Below are 16,273 nucleotides of genomic sequence, written 5' to 3'. Positions count from 1 at the left end.
ATCTTGTTGCATTGTGCCTGTTTAGGACACGGTATGATGCTTTCCTGCAGTCCATGTTTTACAGTGACTTTCAGCTGTGTGGTTATGTCAGTCAATAAGCCAGATGCATATGAAGCTCAGAACATTCCAACAAATAGAAAAAATTTGAACATGAGCTTTATTGTTCGGTGCTACTCTAGAGCGCAACAAAATGACGCAGCTGGATTATGTAATCTGGACCATTTCCTTGAGAACAATCCAATGTCCCTGGCCAATACTCCACAGCTGTCTTCATAAAACTCATGTGAAGCAAAGCTGGAACAGATTACAATTCCCCACATTTAATGTGCCAAATAACTAGCAGAATGACACTCTACCGGCTTCATATGTCAACAGGAGGTATTAAGCTTGCCTGCAGGGCTGGATCTCTTGGCAGTGCTTTGCATTCCTTGAGGCTGAGCTATTCCATTTTTTGTATGTATGCTGTTGGTTGGTTCACATTTGCCCATGCCGTCATTGGACTGCTACACCTTGTTAGAGGAGGCATTTTCTGTATTGCATAATGTGCCCACATTGTAACATTTGTATAGTTCTAAGACATGTACTGTTTTAATTATACCTGCCACAATATTTACTCATGGAAATAGAATAATTATCCATTGGCAAAGCTGCCGGTTGATTTGGAAAATGTTCCACAAACAAAATGCTAATGGGCCATAGTTACTGGATGATAACGTTAATCGCAAAATGCCTGGCTGATATATGTTGGTCTAAGCTATGTATTGATATTAATGTACATAAACTTATATGATAGGATATGTATTATTTGTATTTTGTGTGTGTAAAGGTCCTTCACCTTTATATATTGCAAACTTTGATAAAGTTTGCTGGCTTGCATATTTGCAACTCCTGTTTCCTGTAATGGCCAGTTTTAGCCAAGCATGAAATTGCACTATTTTCGGCAACTAACAAAGGTTCAGCAGGTTCATTTTTTCCTCTGTATCTCCTTTATCCCTGTATTTTCTCTCTAAGCTGCTGTTTTTATTTTGGTCTCTCTCGGAGATATATATAACTTATATACCCCCACCCTGAACCCAAACACACACAAAAAAAGGCATACAGCAGATGGGCTGTATCATTCATGAAGCCTTTAGATCAGTGGTCTCAAACTCAATTTCTGGAGGGCCACAGCTCTGCAGAGTTTAGCTCCAACCAGCTCCAAAGCACACCTGCTTGGAAGTTTCTAATAATCCTGAAGACCTTGATTAGCTGGATAAGGTGTGTTTGATTAGGGTTGGAGCTAAACTGTGCAGATCTGTGGCCCTCCAAGAATTGAGTTTGAGACCAATGCTTTTAGACTTATAGTGGTCTTATTTAAAAGACACTTGGCAGTTTGTTGGCACAGAGTCTGAATTAATTACAATCATTAACAGAAATAGTTATAAAGGCTTATATGTGTTTAAAATTTTTAGAAAAATAATTGTCACAAAATATTTTACTGACAATAAATAAATAAATAAAATTGGCCTTGTTGCAGTCTAGAAACCATATGCTGCTAAATGTCCTTTACAATCTGAGAATGATACACCTACAACTTTCATTTCACACTGTTTCAACCCTTCATTTCATTGATCAAATGTCTCACTGCCTGTCTGTTTGCCTTTGTATAAAAGCCTTACTTAAAAAAAAAATAATAATTCCAATAATCTTACTTGGATTTATCTCTCAAAATGAATAAGCCCTTTTTCAAATGACATCAGGCAACTTCCGTTTTGACTCGAAGCAGTGTATGTTTATTTACGACAGCATAGAAGAATGCAGGAGCCACCAGCATGGAGTTCACTCAAACCTCTATGTCACCAACATGTGACTGCAATCAATTATCTTTTACGGAAAGAGAGGGTTGATCTCTTCTGTTGACCATTTCTGAACCAACAAATTTAATTGTTGTGTTAATGTTGTTAATTTACCTAAACTCCGACAGCTTTTAAAAATAGGCTTGTTCGAGATGCATCAGCGCCATGTAAACCGATCGGTGCATGACATCAAAGTACTGCGAGAGCAAATCAAAAGCATAAAGAGTCATCTGCTCTCCAATTGCTCTTACGGTACTTTCATTTTATATGCAGATTGGTCTGCGCAGTGCCGATGCATATTGAACAAGCCTAATGACTCCTTTCAAGCTCCACCTACTGATGTCCCTTGTTCAAGACCAGCAAGGTTTTGGGCCCGGTTCGGAACCAAGATCTGGGCACCGGCCCAGGATTTTTTGAGTGGAAAAGCGCAGCCTGGTTGCCAATTGGGCTTCAGCTCCGGCTCCAGCACCAGCCCTGTTGGAAAAGCAGTATGAATCTCTTGCAGTGGCGGCTGCTGGTCTTTCAAAGAGGGGAAGCTCATTTTCGGCCTACATCATAAAAATTGTCCATTTATTTATACGTAAATTATTTTCAAGAAAATGTTCTGTGACCCTGTTGTACCAACTAGGCGTCTTTTCCAGTGACTTGACCAGTGTCCTCTCAATGGCCAGCAGAGCTAGGCTGCTTAAACGGCCTTGGCTTTAAACAGGAGAAGCTCCTTTCTACACCTGCAGATGTAGCTCCAATTGTTGCCACTAATGAGAACAGTTTGTAAAGCTGAGGCATTGTACTGTCCAACTCCATGTCTTTAACCCTTTGGGGTCTGAGCCCAGCATGACCTGCTGCCGTGTACCTCTTGCCCACCAGCGCTGACGATGTGCACAGCGGCTTGGTGGGCAAGGTCGGAGCCTTCAGGGACGATGCCACGTCAGGAGACAGATAGCCCGCAAGCGTCTGCTCCACACGGGCATGGCCCCATAACCGCACTCCCTCGCCCCCGTCACATTGCTATAGAAGCCAGACGAGGGGGCGAAGAGGCAGGCCGAAGAAGGTTCTCCCCACAACTTCGACACCTCAGTGTGGAGGTCGGGGAAAAACGGCAGGCTCCGATGTGGAGGTGAGGTCTGAAACAGCAGGAAACGCTCATCCAGTTTGCCTCTCCGCGGTTCCACCGAACACTCGGCCGGCCAGTCGAGTCTCAACTTGGCAACAGCACGAGCGATCACCTCCACAAGCTCCTCATACTGGGGTGAAAGAGGGGGTGTGATGTGATGTGTCCTCAGAGGAAGACAAGAGAAGCGCCGCGGCTGCTGCCAGAGGGGAAGTAACCGCCAGGCATGCTTCCGGACTCGGGGAGCGGTCGCGGGATCCAGCAGGTGAGGATGGAGATAGAGACTCGCTCGTCTCCGATCCCTCTGCAAGATCCCGTGGCGAACCCCACGAGCGCCGTCTACGCTCTGCCTCAGCGACACCGGGACCCGCCAATGAAAGAACCCTCTCCTGAAAAGAGGGCCTTTCGGGAGCGAAGCACACGCAGAGGAAAACCCTCGCAGTGCGGACAGTCAGCCCCCTCGAGGGCTGCCTCCGCGTGCCTCGCTCCCAAGCAAAGCACACACAAGCTGTGTGTATCCTCCGCACACAAATAACGTTTGCACGGAGGCACACACAGCCTGTATTGCGCCTCACTCCTCCCAAACTTTGTTTTACAAAGCCTCTTAGACATTTGCAAAACGGACAGACAACAGTAAATAGGACTTACAAGACACAGAACGCTTAGCTGAATGACAGAAAGCTGACGCCGGTTGCACCGCATGTGCTTTTATACCAGCTGGTCATTACGTCACCTCGCCCGTGACACATCGTCACAGATTTCATTGGTATTCAGAGCTGGTTACGTTCCCCAAAGCGTCTCCTGATGCAGCTCGAGTTCCTGAAGAGGAACTGCGCACATGAGTTACATGCTGGAGCGCCACAAAGCAAGTGTCGCAAGCACAGTTTCTTAAAGGACCCACAACCAATTTATACTTAACGTTAAGTTTTGTTAATTTTCTCCACTTGGCTACATAAAGACTATATTCCAATATTCAATGTTCAGAAATTATTTCAAGAAATGTAAAGCATTTTAGTTAATTTGGGTGTCTCCTGTTCTGTAAGAATTGTGTCTGGAGGGAGGGGTGTTCATCTCTGTTTTTTTTCTGAATGTCTGAAGTCTGAATGTGTTTCTTCATCTATTATTATTCTATATATATATATATATATATATATATATATATATATATTTATATTTTTCATTAGATTAGATAACATTTTAAGCTGTCATATGCACTGTAAAAAAAATAAAAAGTTCAGCCAACTTAAAATTTTAAGACAACTAGCTTCAACAGATTCAGCAGAAAACTCAAAAATCTGCTGAAGCTGGTTGTCTTAAAATTTTAAATTGGCTCAACTTTTAATTTTTTTTACAATGTGGTCACGTAACAATGTGCCCTCAGATGTTACAATGTCCCTCACCTATGTATGCCACCTATGTCACATTTCATTCCATTCTTTTGGGGTGAATAAAAAAAAAAAAGTATACACTGGAATTATGAAACAAAACCACATTATATTAGACATCACATTATATAAGTGTGAAATTAATGTGGAACCCCATGTGGATTTACACAAATTGAGAAAGACAAAAATTGGTACTCTGATAAATGCTATGTTGATTAGCACCACATTACAAAAATATTTTATTCTTATGAATATACCCAAGATGGCACAAAGAACATTGTCATAAGCGTGTTTATTGTCTTCATCAGAATTGTTTTTTTATTTTTTATGTTTTTTTTTTATGCAGGTACAGCTATAGGTGGATGGTTTTATAAGAGATATCCTGGAATGCTATAACATTTTTAGGATTTTCTGTCAGGACAGTCAGAAATGATCTGACACTTTAACTCTTACTGCTCATAGTTTACATTGCACTCTAAAAAATGTCTGTAAAAATACAGCCAAATGTGCAGTGTTAATATGAAGGAATTTTCTGTACTGATTTTTACAGATATTTCACACATATTTTAAATGCATTGCAGTGTTTTAATGTAATATGTGTAAATTTAACAGAAAAAAAAATGTACTGGTCATTTTCTGCCAGGACAATCAATCAAAGTTTTTATTCAATCAAACATTTATTTAGACATAATATTGATCATTACATCGACTTAATATTGTGTATTTTAAACTTCTTTTCAAAGGGATTTTTTTTTTCTTTTTCTTTTTTAACTTATATATATTTGGTAACATTGAATATTGGGCAGTGGATTTCTAGTTACAGTTTTCTGTAATCCACTACAAGAGAAAATATTCATAATTGTGAAGAACTGACAAAAGGAATAGATGTGTGTGTGTACCTCAAAGTAAATTCACTTTCATAAAACAACCCTATACTAAATATTCAGGTGAGTAAAGAGTGACAAATAGACCTAATCTGAAAAGCCAAGGGAGGAGAAGGAGCTTTTTATCATCGCATTGATTTTTAAGACAGTAGTAAATGAGGGAGAATGCTCCACCGGATTTACAGGATTAGTAATTTAAGAGGATAATTGGTCATCCCGTTAACTCAAGGTGACTGTGCTCAAGGATGACCAGTACTGTAAAATGCCTCATTTTGGACTAGCGTTATCTATCTATCAACAAGTCTACTTTAAAGAATCTATACACTGTAATCTTTTCAGACACTCGTACACGCGCGTTTGTGCCGCCAGAGGGAGCTCTTACACTAGATTCAGCAGGAAGCGAGATGTGAGAGATGAAGTACTGTTGGGAAACTCGATTCACTTTAACGAACCGGTTCGCTAAAATGATCCGGTCAAAATAAATTCTTCTTCTTTCCATGTGAATCATCACACAATTACAGATTTGCAGCTTTCTTAGTTGTAAAAAATCAAGGCCGTAACCATGTCTTGAACATTGTGGGGGGGGGGGGGGGGGGGGCAATTTTTTATATATATATATATATATATATATATATGTTTATATGCTTTATTTGACGCACGCACACACACTCATTACTCGCACACAGAAACTTGTCAACCAACACTAGCCCCCGACTTTTATTGTAATAAAATAGTTTCCATACTGAATCGCTACATTATATATCTCAGCAACGACGTGTTTTTAAAGTAGAACTAAATTCACAGTTTGCCCCCCTCATTGTCTATGGTGGTTACGGCAGTGGATGATAGCCTATCATTGATAGGCTGTATGTATTTAATGGGTTTGTGACTGTGTCAATTTTTCGTTGTTCAGTTACATGTCAACCACCTTTCATTCCACATGCAATTTCTACTTAAAAGCTTCGTATAAATGTGTTCATAAAACTAACACAAAATGTAATTATTAAAATGGGAAATTAATAAGAGATAATTAAGATTACATTGTTACTCAGTTCAATTTTATGCTGACTATATTATTTATTTATTTATTTAGTCATTTAGCAGACGCTTTTATTCAATCAAAGCAATCAAAACCAACAAAAGAGCAACAACGTGCAAGTGCTATTACAAGTCTTGGTTAGCCTAACGCAGTACAGATAATTATTATTATTATTGTTATTTTTTAATAAAAAGACATTGATAAAATGCAATTAGAATAGATAGTGCTAGAGTTAGAGGGTCAAGTAAAGATGGAACAGATGAGTTTTTAGCCGTTTCTTGAAGATGGGTAAGGATTCGGCTGCTCGTATTATAATGCAACCTTTAGTATGATATTATAAAACAATGAAAAATACATTTTACAAGTGTTCTTGATTTTATCTTGGTCAAAAAACAGCATTAAATATAGTTTTCTAGTTTAAAATGTGCAAATATCTAAAAATAAAATAAAAAATGTCTACATATGTTGGTTTGAGTTTTATATAGGCCTACGTAATTGTGGTATTCTTTCTATGTATATTCCGGACAAAATGTGTCATTTACTCATATAGGTTTATTCCATCCGCTACGCGTTTGTGACTAGAAACATTAATGTGTAACCTAATGAAAGTCCTCTAAAACTCGAATGATTCACACACGCTGTCGAATCGGTTCTATTGAATTGTTAAAAAGAACCGGTTTAAAAGAACCGAATCGGTTCGCGAATCGGACATCTCTTGATCAGAAGAGGTGCGGCGCTTCAACTTCAAATAGGTGTCAAACGAGTGCCAGTCACCATCTCACACCTGCAAGAGGGGTTGTAGTGACAGTCTTGGACATTTTCATTTCTTTCCAGAGTTGAAACGTTTACTCTCGGTCGGCACTGAGGAGATACAGGAAGAGGTAACCGCAGATTTCACTTTTGCGCTCAGATTCTTCCCGTCGCTCTCAGCATGGCTTCAACAACCTGCACCAGGTTTACCGACGAATATCAGCTGTATGAAGAACTGGGAAAGTAAGTATTAGTTATGCACACGCTTCTAATAACAATCTCAGACAACATACAGAATCACCTAATTTTGCCATAAGTTAAATACATTAAGGTTCTGCAATATATAAATATATTGTGGAAACTTAGTTTCCTGTAGAGCTGCTTTGCAACGATTTGTATTGTAAAAAGCACTGTACAAATAAACTTGAACTTGAACAATCTGAAAGGTTGCTTTTTTTAAAGTGCAGGCTGTGCTACAGTTACCTGTTAGTCCTTAAGTTACCTGATTCTGTACCTGCAAGTCTCTTCTCGGCTTCTTTCATGTGCTGTTGACGTGATACTGTGCTGTTTATATTAATAAAGCAAACAGAGGAATTCCCCTATTTAAAACGTCATGCTTATTTACTTTAAGAACGGAGTTTTGTTGATGTTGAGAAGCATTTTCTCACACATATTGCACATATATTATATATGTTGATATATCAACATATATAATATATGTGCAATATGTGTGAGAAAATGCTTCTCAACATCAATATATATATATATATATATATATATATATATATATATATTATTTCTGATTTCCAGAGGAGCCTTTTCTGTGGTGAGAAGATGTATGAAAATCTCTACTGGTCAGGAATATGCTGCTAAAATCATCAACACCAAAAAACTGTCTGCCAGAGGTGAGTTCACTCTGTTGAGAATATCGTATGGTAAACATAAGACAACTGGCTCAGCCGAGTATGGTGTTCAACTCTTACATATGTAGCTTTAACTTAATATGTTAGGCCTGTTACATGTTGAAATGTTCAGTACTGTTTCATTATTGTGGTTGTACTGTAACCACAGTTAGGTCATTGCCTTTTGGTTACATGTACTAAACCACAGCTGTTCTTGGCCACGTAGCGTTTAATTACGTAGTTACTAGGGCAAGCATTACGATTGCTTCTGTTTATATTTTGGGTTAAGTAGAACAAACCCCTAACCCTAAGTATTAAAGGGGTCATGAACTGCATTTAAAATTGTATAATGTTTCCTGAGGTGTGCTTATGTTAGAAGGATTTTTACATCAAAATTGTACACCGTAAACAATTTAGAAATAATAATTTGTGACCCTGGTCCACAAAACATGTAGCACAGATATATTTGTAACAATAGACAAAAAATACATTGTATGGGTCAAAATTATTGTTTTTTCTTTTATGCCAAAAATCATTGGGATATTAAGTAAAGATCATGTTCCATGAAGATATTTTGTAAATTTCCTACCGTAAATATATCAAAACTTAATTTTTGATTAGTAATATGCATTGCTAAGGACTTCATTTGGTCAGTCTTACAGGCAATTTTCTTAATGTTTAGATTTTTTTGCAGATTCCAGATATTCAAAAAGTTGTATCTCGGCCAAATATTGTCCTATCCTAACAAACCATACATCAATGAAAAGCTTATTTATTCAGCTTTCAGGTGATGTATAAATCTCAATTTCGAAAAATTGAACCTTATGACTTGTTCCAGGGTCACATTTGTAAACGATAAAATAATTAAGTAATAATTTAGAAAATAAAAGGTCATTTCTACCTTGATTTTAGACCTCTGATTTAAACTATCTGTTTAAATGGGCAGGTCTCCTTTAAGACCTCATTGTAAATGTCCACCGATTGGGTAATATCTCTGCATATGAAATAAGTATTACATGTAGAACCAGAACAAAACCAAATAAGGGAAAACAGGAACAGATAGAAAAACACTAAACTGAAGTCCAAACTCCTAACACATAGCTCCTGAGATTAACTAATCCTTAAATGTGCTGATTATAACATTAAATTTAGATATATTGCCATTCCAGCACTGAGCATTGTAACCTATTCAAACCTTATCTGTTGAGCGTATGAATGCAGTGACCTGGCGATGTCTGCAATGTAAATAAGGTATTCATAATGCAACATAGACCGCGTCATTGATTTTACTGAGCGTTTTGGTGGGAGTGCAGACCTTATTTCAGACATTTAACCAACAACCCATTGACTTCAGGATGATGGATCTGTAAGTGCTAAACTGCTTACTTGTTTCCAGGTTTTAACCTACAAAAAAGTCATCTCTGCTGCACTGTTACTGTAAAAATCTTTCTGTAAAAGTCTGTTTACAAAGCCTGAGTTGAATTGGGATTGGTTTACCAAAGAATCCATAGTGAAATGTACCTGTACAAACATATATTGCTCTACTGAGACCATCACATAGTTGAAAATAAACAGCCACTTTACTTTACAGCCTAACATTACCTTTCAAAGGATGCTAATGTTATTTATAGTACAGTGATCCTGTTGTGCTTCTCCTGCCTGTCACTTCACTAATGCATCAGTGGCTGGGCCAAAGAGACCATGATGAAGAAGCAGGTGTTGATCTGTGTCTGTGCAGGCTTTTTCGTCCCTTTATTATGTAATAAAATACTGGAAGTAAAAAGTCATTTCGGCAGCATGGTTTCCATAAAAGCTGTTTTTATTATTTTTCTAATTAAGCAGACTTACAACTTTTGAAATAACAATAACATTAAAAACGGGCAAAAATCTCAGGGACAAGAATATCATAGAAACTTTGGAGTAAGCCAGTGAATAACCGCCTAGCATCAACCCAGAAAACTCTAGCAACTGCACAGCAGTGCACCCCAAACAAAACCACTCCAAACATAGCTGCGTAACAACGCCCAAACCACCCATACGACTGTTCCATTGTGGCTGTGAGGTTTGCATGGGCAAGTACCAGAAGGTATAAAATCCTAGTGCAGCCTTCGAGCCGTAGGACTTTTATTTAGCTGAAAGAGACTGAATCTAAAGCACTTGGTCATACAATTTTGTACAATTTAGACAATTTATATATTCCTTAAATACTTAAATTTTTTAATCTCACCTATTCTGTGCCAAAAATGTTCTGTTATAGATTTCTGTCATTTTGAAATTTTAAATCTGTTGGAGTATATAACATATCTACCAGGGATGTGTTTCCCAAAGCAACTATGGTCGCAAATTCTATCATTAAATAATGGAGTTCAGTGGAACTTGCGACCATAGTTGGCTAACAATACATAATTGTCAATAATGACAACATCAGCTAAAACACTGACCGCATATACCCCTCTATGATTACACACACAACACTGGGAGGCGCAGCCGTTTAAAGGTCATTTCCGTTTAATGATGTCGCAGAATTTAACGGTAATTTGGAACCGATGTGTGAATGGTGCTTTACCAGAAAAAAGAAGAAATGCCGTTGCCGTGTGAACAGCACATTTTTGAATTTACAGGTAGAGTCGTTCTGGTAATTTTACAGCAATTTACTGGTTTTACAGTGTGAAAGGGGCTCATGGTATGGACAAGTCTACAAGGAACTCAGTACTTCCTATGGATAGGATTCTGTGCTGTCTTTATGTTACTGCTCTGTTATATTAATCAGTGAGGATTGTATTTTTGCATGCCTGTGCAGCTTGTAAAATAGTTTAATTTTGTTAATTTTCATTTTGTCACTTTTGTTAAAATGGTACAGTGCAATTTTTTTTGTTATATTATGATTAACAGTAGTCTTTAGACTGTAGCTTTGCTTTAATCACAAGCAAGTTGGCTTAAGGTTTTTTTTTTCACTTGTAGTAGACTTGAAAGGTAGCCTACCTTGTGCTTGTGACATCACTTGCCGCTCACTGTAGAGATGGCCCATTGCTTGCTTCTTTGGTCCTTCATGGGCCAATCTGTCAATAGCATAATAGGCCAGGGGTGTTGTGGAAGCCTTGTGTTTTATGTCTGGCTGAGCTTTCAGAGGCAGCTGTTTGCTGAGTGCAAGCGTGGGATGGCTCTGGTGTCTCAGTATTGACTCATACTGACTGAGTCTTTAATAAACTGTCAGGCGAATGGAAAAAAAATCAGTCCTTTGTGTATAAAAGAGACCCCTCACTTGGTTACTGTGAGGGGTACTAAGAAGTGTACAGAGAATGTAACAGTGAAAGCTGAAGGTCGACATGCTGGAGAAAATGTTGGAGTGGGGTTGTTGGATGTGAATTTAAGTGGACGAGAACAGTTGGGAGAAAATCCGATGCGTGTCAGTATATTGTCTTAAAGTGTCAGACTGGAGCTTGAGCCATCAATGTTAATCAAAGAACAAAATGCAAAGAGAAAATCACCCACAGCTCTCTGAACATCGTTATAGCTTTAATAAACATAAATCTATCAGTACATACAGTGAAAACTATGCAGTGCTCATTTACATTTGATTACTTTTGTAACTATTACTTACCTGAACATTAATATTAGTAGACCTTCATGGAAAAATGAAAGCACTGTTTATTTCATTTCGTTTGTGTGTTTGTTTTATTGTATTTGTCAGTTTGTTTTACTTTGTTTCTTTGTTCATGTTGTTACTGTATCTTATCTTATGTATATAAAACACTAAAAATACCTGCACACTGGTGCATTTACAAATTGATGAAGTGCAGGCGTTTTTAGTGTTTTATATACATAAGATACGATACTGTAAGAATATGAACAAAGAAACAAAGTAAAACAAAAAGTACCGATAAGAATACCGTTAAAGTACCGGATCGATAAGCACTGTCAAAGTAAAAAACTTACCACAATTCGACCACATGAAAGAAGAATGCATAATCCATTAAATAGTCCTGCGCTGACACTTCTGCTTAAGCGTGTTCTTAGCATATGCCTGAAAATGATATGTTAATTGCCATTAACACAAAATGGTTAACTAGGAATAACCGCAGTCTCATTTAGACATCATTTATCCTGCTTGACAAAATGAACACTCTTAGGCTGCATTCAATTCAAACTCATGCAAATCAACTCACAGTGTTTGAAAAAAAACAAAGAAACTTTATCTATCATACAGTGGATAACAATTAACAAATAACAAACAATTTAGTTTAGTTGGGTCCATAAAGAACACTACCAGTCAAAAGGTTTTGAACAGTAAGGTCTGTTTTTTTTGTTTTTTTTTAAGTCTCACCAAATATTTCAAAATATTTTTGATATATTTTTAAAATAGATTAAAAATACATATTTACTATATAAATTATTATTATTATTTGTGTTGTACTTCAAATCGAATAAATGCAGGCTTGGTGAGCAGAAGAGAGTTAAAAAAAAACATTAAAAATCTTACTGTTCAGAAACTTTTGACTAGTAGTGTATGTTCACCTGTTGGAGCTGAATAAGGGCCTCCATACAGCAGAGTCTGCTGTGGAACTGCAACTGACTTCATGAACTGCCCTGAAACACAATTGAAAATCGATTATCATAAACATAAATATAGCTTCACAATGCTTAATTTGGCTTCTGTCAGGATCCACGACAAAGCCTATTTTACTACAAGAACAAACACTTCACACCAGATAAAGTTTTGAAAATATTAAATATATTTTTGTAAAGTGACGTGTTTTAGTGACCAATTTAAACAACTAAAAGGGATAAACATAAATTTACCTCAGACTGTATACTGTATACTGTAAAATAATGGTATGGGAAACACTGAATGTGCTAGTTAGCCAGTTTCGCGGCTGAAGTTTAGTATGCTCCTTAGATATATATACACACACACATGCCAAGTCTTACGTAACAGTGATTCGCTCACCAGAGAGAAAACTACAGCTTGCTTACACGTGCTTAGAGCACACATAAAGACAAAAACAGAAAAAAACCATAATTTCTCGGTGTTTGGGCAACCGTCCATTCTCCAATGAATTCACCACTGACATGCTGCAGATACATCAAACAAGCATTTCACAAAAGTTTGTGTTGTTAAATTTAACCAGTCTTTCCAGCAGCACAGTGTGTCTACAGTTAGCTAATTTAAAGCCAAACCATGAAAGACAATCCTATGTTTACCCAGTTTGAAATAAAATGATGATGCATTTCTGCTGTTTCTGCTTAAATATATATTTTTTTCTCTGCCATTTACTTCCCACACATTTTCCCACTTTCGTTTTTCAGTGTCAGCCATAGCTTAGCTTCTTTTCGTGCCTTGAACATGTCTGTTTATATCCGAGAGGCTGACTTCCTCAGGAGCCTAGCCAATATATGAGAGCAAATGTCATTGTTATGTAACCCAAGACTCTCCATTCACAAATCTATCATATGCTTTGTTGTGGATGCTGTTTTATTCCCTCAGTTGATAAGATCTGATTTAGCTAGAAATCTCTGAATCATTGTTATGCTTTTCCAGAGAATTACCGTTTGAACGTGTGAACAGGACCTTTTTTTTCTGGCATTTACTGGTACTGCTAGATCACGTATGAGGTTTGTATGTGCTGAAGTAAGAGGTCTGGGCCAATCTTAAAGATGATGTGATTATTCTGTGTTGTTTACTTTTAGGACCTGTTAACACAGAACACATTTTTGTTTAATGTGCTGCTTTTTAATAGTTTTTTTATGTAAACATCCCAGACAAACATCTTTGACTGTTGTGCCATGTCTCGCTGCTTTTTCAGGATCAGCACATTCTGCGTGATCTGTCCCTTAAGGCTGTCAAAAAAAGCTGGCTGACGGAAAGCCGTTGCTTATCTGAACAGCAATGCCTGCTTCGATTTGTATTATTAGAATAGAGATTGTTGACGCGTGTTAGACAACATTTTTTAATTATTATTTTATTTATTTTATGAACAATACTTTTCTATACAAATGTTTAAGTATTACACTTATATTTAATTATATACTGAGTTTATTGTATTAAATTTAGACATCTTAAATATCAAATTTAGACATGTCAATAAAATGCAGGCTAACTACAGTACAGTAACAATTTATACTAGTAATAATACTGCCATTTCTTAAATTCATTATTTTGTAAATAGTGCAAAAATATAAATAATTTTCAGACAGCTTTTTCAATGTATGTAAAAAGCATGTTTATTTATAATTAGCCATAATTACCAATTAATATTTCACGGTATTTTGGTAAATAATAGAGAAAAAAATGTTTTGATTCTCTAATGCATCATGATTCTCTCTTCAATGATTCTGAAAATTTCAGAATTGATTCTTAGCTTCTACATGAGGGTACTTGTAAGCGCTACAGAGCTGTATTTTGTATCTGTTTGCTGCCAATTACTCACAAACACACACATGCGACATTGAATAAGTGTAAACTTGAATAATGTTTCAGGGAGCGAAATACATGCTAGCTTCATTACAAGCGCTATGATAAATGCACGCTTTGCTTAAAGGGGAGGTCTACCAACTTTTTTAGCCTTATTGTGTTTATGGGGTGTATATTCCGTTCTCCTAAAAATCTGCTGACTTCCTGGTTCCTCCCTCAGAAATTCGCAATGGGCTCGGATTGGTTTGCTTGCCCAGTGTGTTGTGCTCCTAGTGTATTGTAAACAATGGTGTCAATATTGCCTCATCAATTTGAGCCCGAGTCAGACCCAGAGAATATTTTTGAAGAGGATCGAGCACAACTTTTACAGGACGTTTCAGAAGGGTATGCTTTAGGTTTGGATACGCGGTTATTTGTAAATGCTACTGCTGTTTATGGTTATCTTTTGTTATACGGTTTTATCCTTACTAAAGCTTTAGTACCACAAAATAAACAATTGGATTTGTATAGAACAAAGACACTCTGACAGGTTTTATGTTGTGATATTAGAATGGTGCACGGATATCAGTTTATAAGCAAATGTTTGACACACATCAGGGTCACCATTACTATATCACAATGAAAAGGAGTTTGAATTCAGATTGGGTTTTCTCCAATTGCTACTAATCATACTCTGAGAAACTGAGCAGAGTGCTGTAACTATAGAATAACTTCTATATTGTTGCATCGCTTATCCAAAAGCTACTTTATCACACCACTGTCTCATCTGTGCTACATACAAACTTCTATCCAGGTAATCCATGGACATTTTACCCATCACAGAATACTGTCCAAACACAGGCTCTGCACTGCACCTCTTATGTCGGTCATGTACAATTAGGTGGATAGCTAGTATTTGATGTGATGTGGATCTCTGCAGAGTTACAGACATGGATCCTCTAGTAATTACACCTGTCTGAATGTCTTCCCATGTTAAGAGAGATAGGAGAGCTCAAAACGACAAGATAATGAGGTGCACTGTTTAAAGACCAAAATAATGAGGCCGATTTACAAGCTGTTCTTTTACTGTCATATTTTGCTGGCAGAATAACATATAACAGGGTTCGTGTTGTTGCAGACCGCTTTGGTTTTAATATCAGTTTTCAGAGGCAATGAGAGGCATTTTAATTGGTCTAGAGGCCTATTAGCAGTAATGACAGTCCATACTAATGACTGAGTTTTGAGTAGTGTGAGCAGCAGATGCGTTTTTAAGTTCCACTTTTTAATTAAGGCTAAATAAACATCATAAAAAAGGAGGAAAAAAGCATCAGCATTTTGGGATTATTCTGGATAAATAATATAAGTAATACATAATTTAATGTTGGCCTAAATTCCATTAATTAAAATTAATAAGCATGATTAAAATACCAATATAAATAACCAACAATTATGACTCCTAAAAGTGATTCAAGAAACTATCAAGTAAAACATTGTAAAATCACTGCGTTACGATCTAAATTAGTCTAGGGAAGACCGCAACAGAAATAAATGGTCGGTGGTGAGACACTCTGCGATGGCAGAGAAAACTGTAAAATCACTGCACAAATTAAAGTGACTTACTGTTTTTGTAGAATAACTCTTAACAGCAGTTTGTTAAAATTAACAGTGTTCAATAAATTATAAAATGTCACCTATAATCAGGACAGTTTGGTATGTTAATCGTTTGACAGTGTTAATGTAATTTGTCTTGGCGGACTAGATCTGCTACGCATTTTGCTGTTGTTATTGCTTCTATATAGAGACTTGCTCCGGCCAATACATACGATGAGCATGTAGTCATGCCTCTGCTGCGCAAATAGAATACATGGAATTACCTGTAGCAGATCTAGACAAGTGGAACCTGTGGATGTGGAGGGTTTCAGAGGAACTGCTTTGAAAATGTGTAGCATTATTCTATGTGTTAACGTAAGTTTAAC

The 16,273-nt window shown here is 37.1% G+C and overlaps 1 protein-coding gene across 3 annotated transcripts in view; it reads left to right on the top strand.

Annotated features, from left to right (window-relative positions):
• The first annotated feature begins 6,948 nt into the window (after nucleotides 1-6,948).
• The window catches only part of LOC306875551 (calcium/calmodulin-dependent protein kinase type II delta 1 chain-like), a 136,277-nt gene continuing 126,952 nt past the window's right edge, over nucleotides 6,949-16,273 (top strand). For 2 of the 3 annotated variants that reach the window (XM_079426203.1, XM_079426205.1), the window contains exons 1-2: nucleotides 6,972-7,247; nucleotides 7,815-7,909. In XM_079426203.1, the coding sequence (XP_079282329.1) occupies nucleotides 7,186-7,247; nucleotides 7,815-7,909 (157 nt within the window). In that variant the 5' untranslated portion in view covers nucleotides 6,972-7,185. Of the gene's footprint in view, nucleotides 7,248-7,814; nucleotides 7,910-16,273 lie in introns of all 3 variants that reach the window. The other variant, XM_079426204.1, reaches the window with a different exon arrangement.

The sequence above is a fragment of the Barbus barbus genome, assembly GCF_936440315.1.
Source record: "Barbus barbus genome assembly, chromosome: 1".
Taxonomy (NCBI): domain Eukaryota; kingdom Metazoa; phylum Chordata; class Actinopteri; order Cypriniformes; family Cyprinidae; genus Barbus; species Barbus barbus.
The sequence above is the reverse complement of the archived record's forward strand: the minus strand, read 5'-3'. Positions and strand labels throughout refer to the sequence as shown.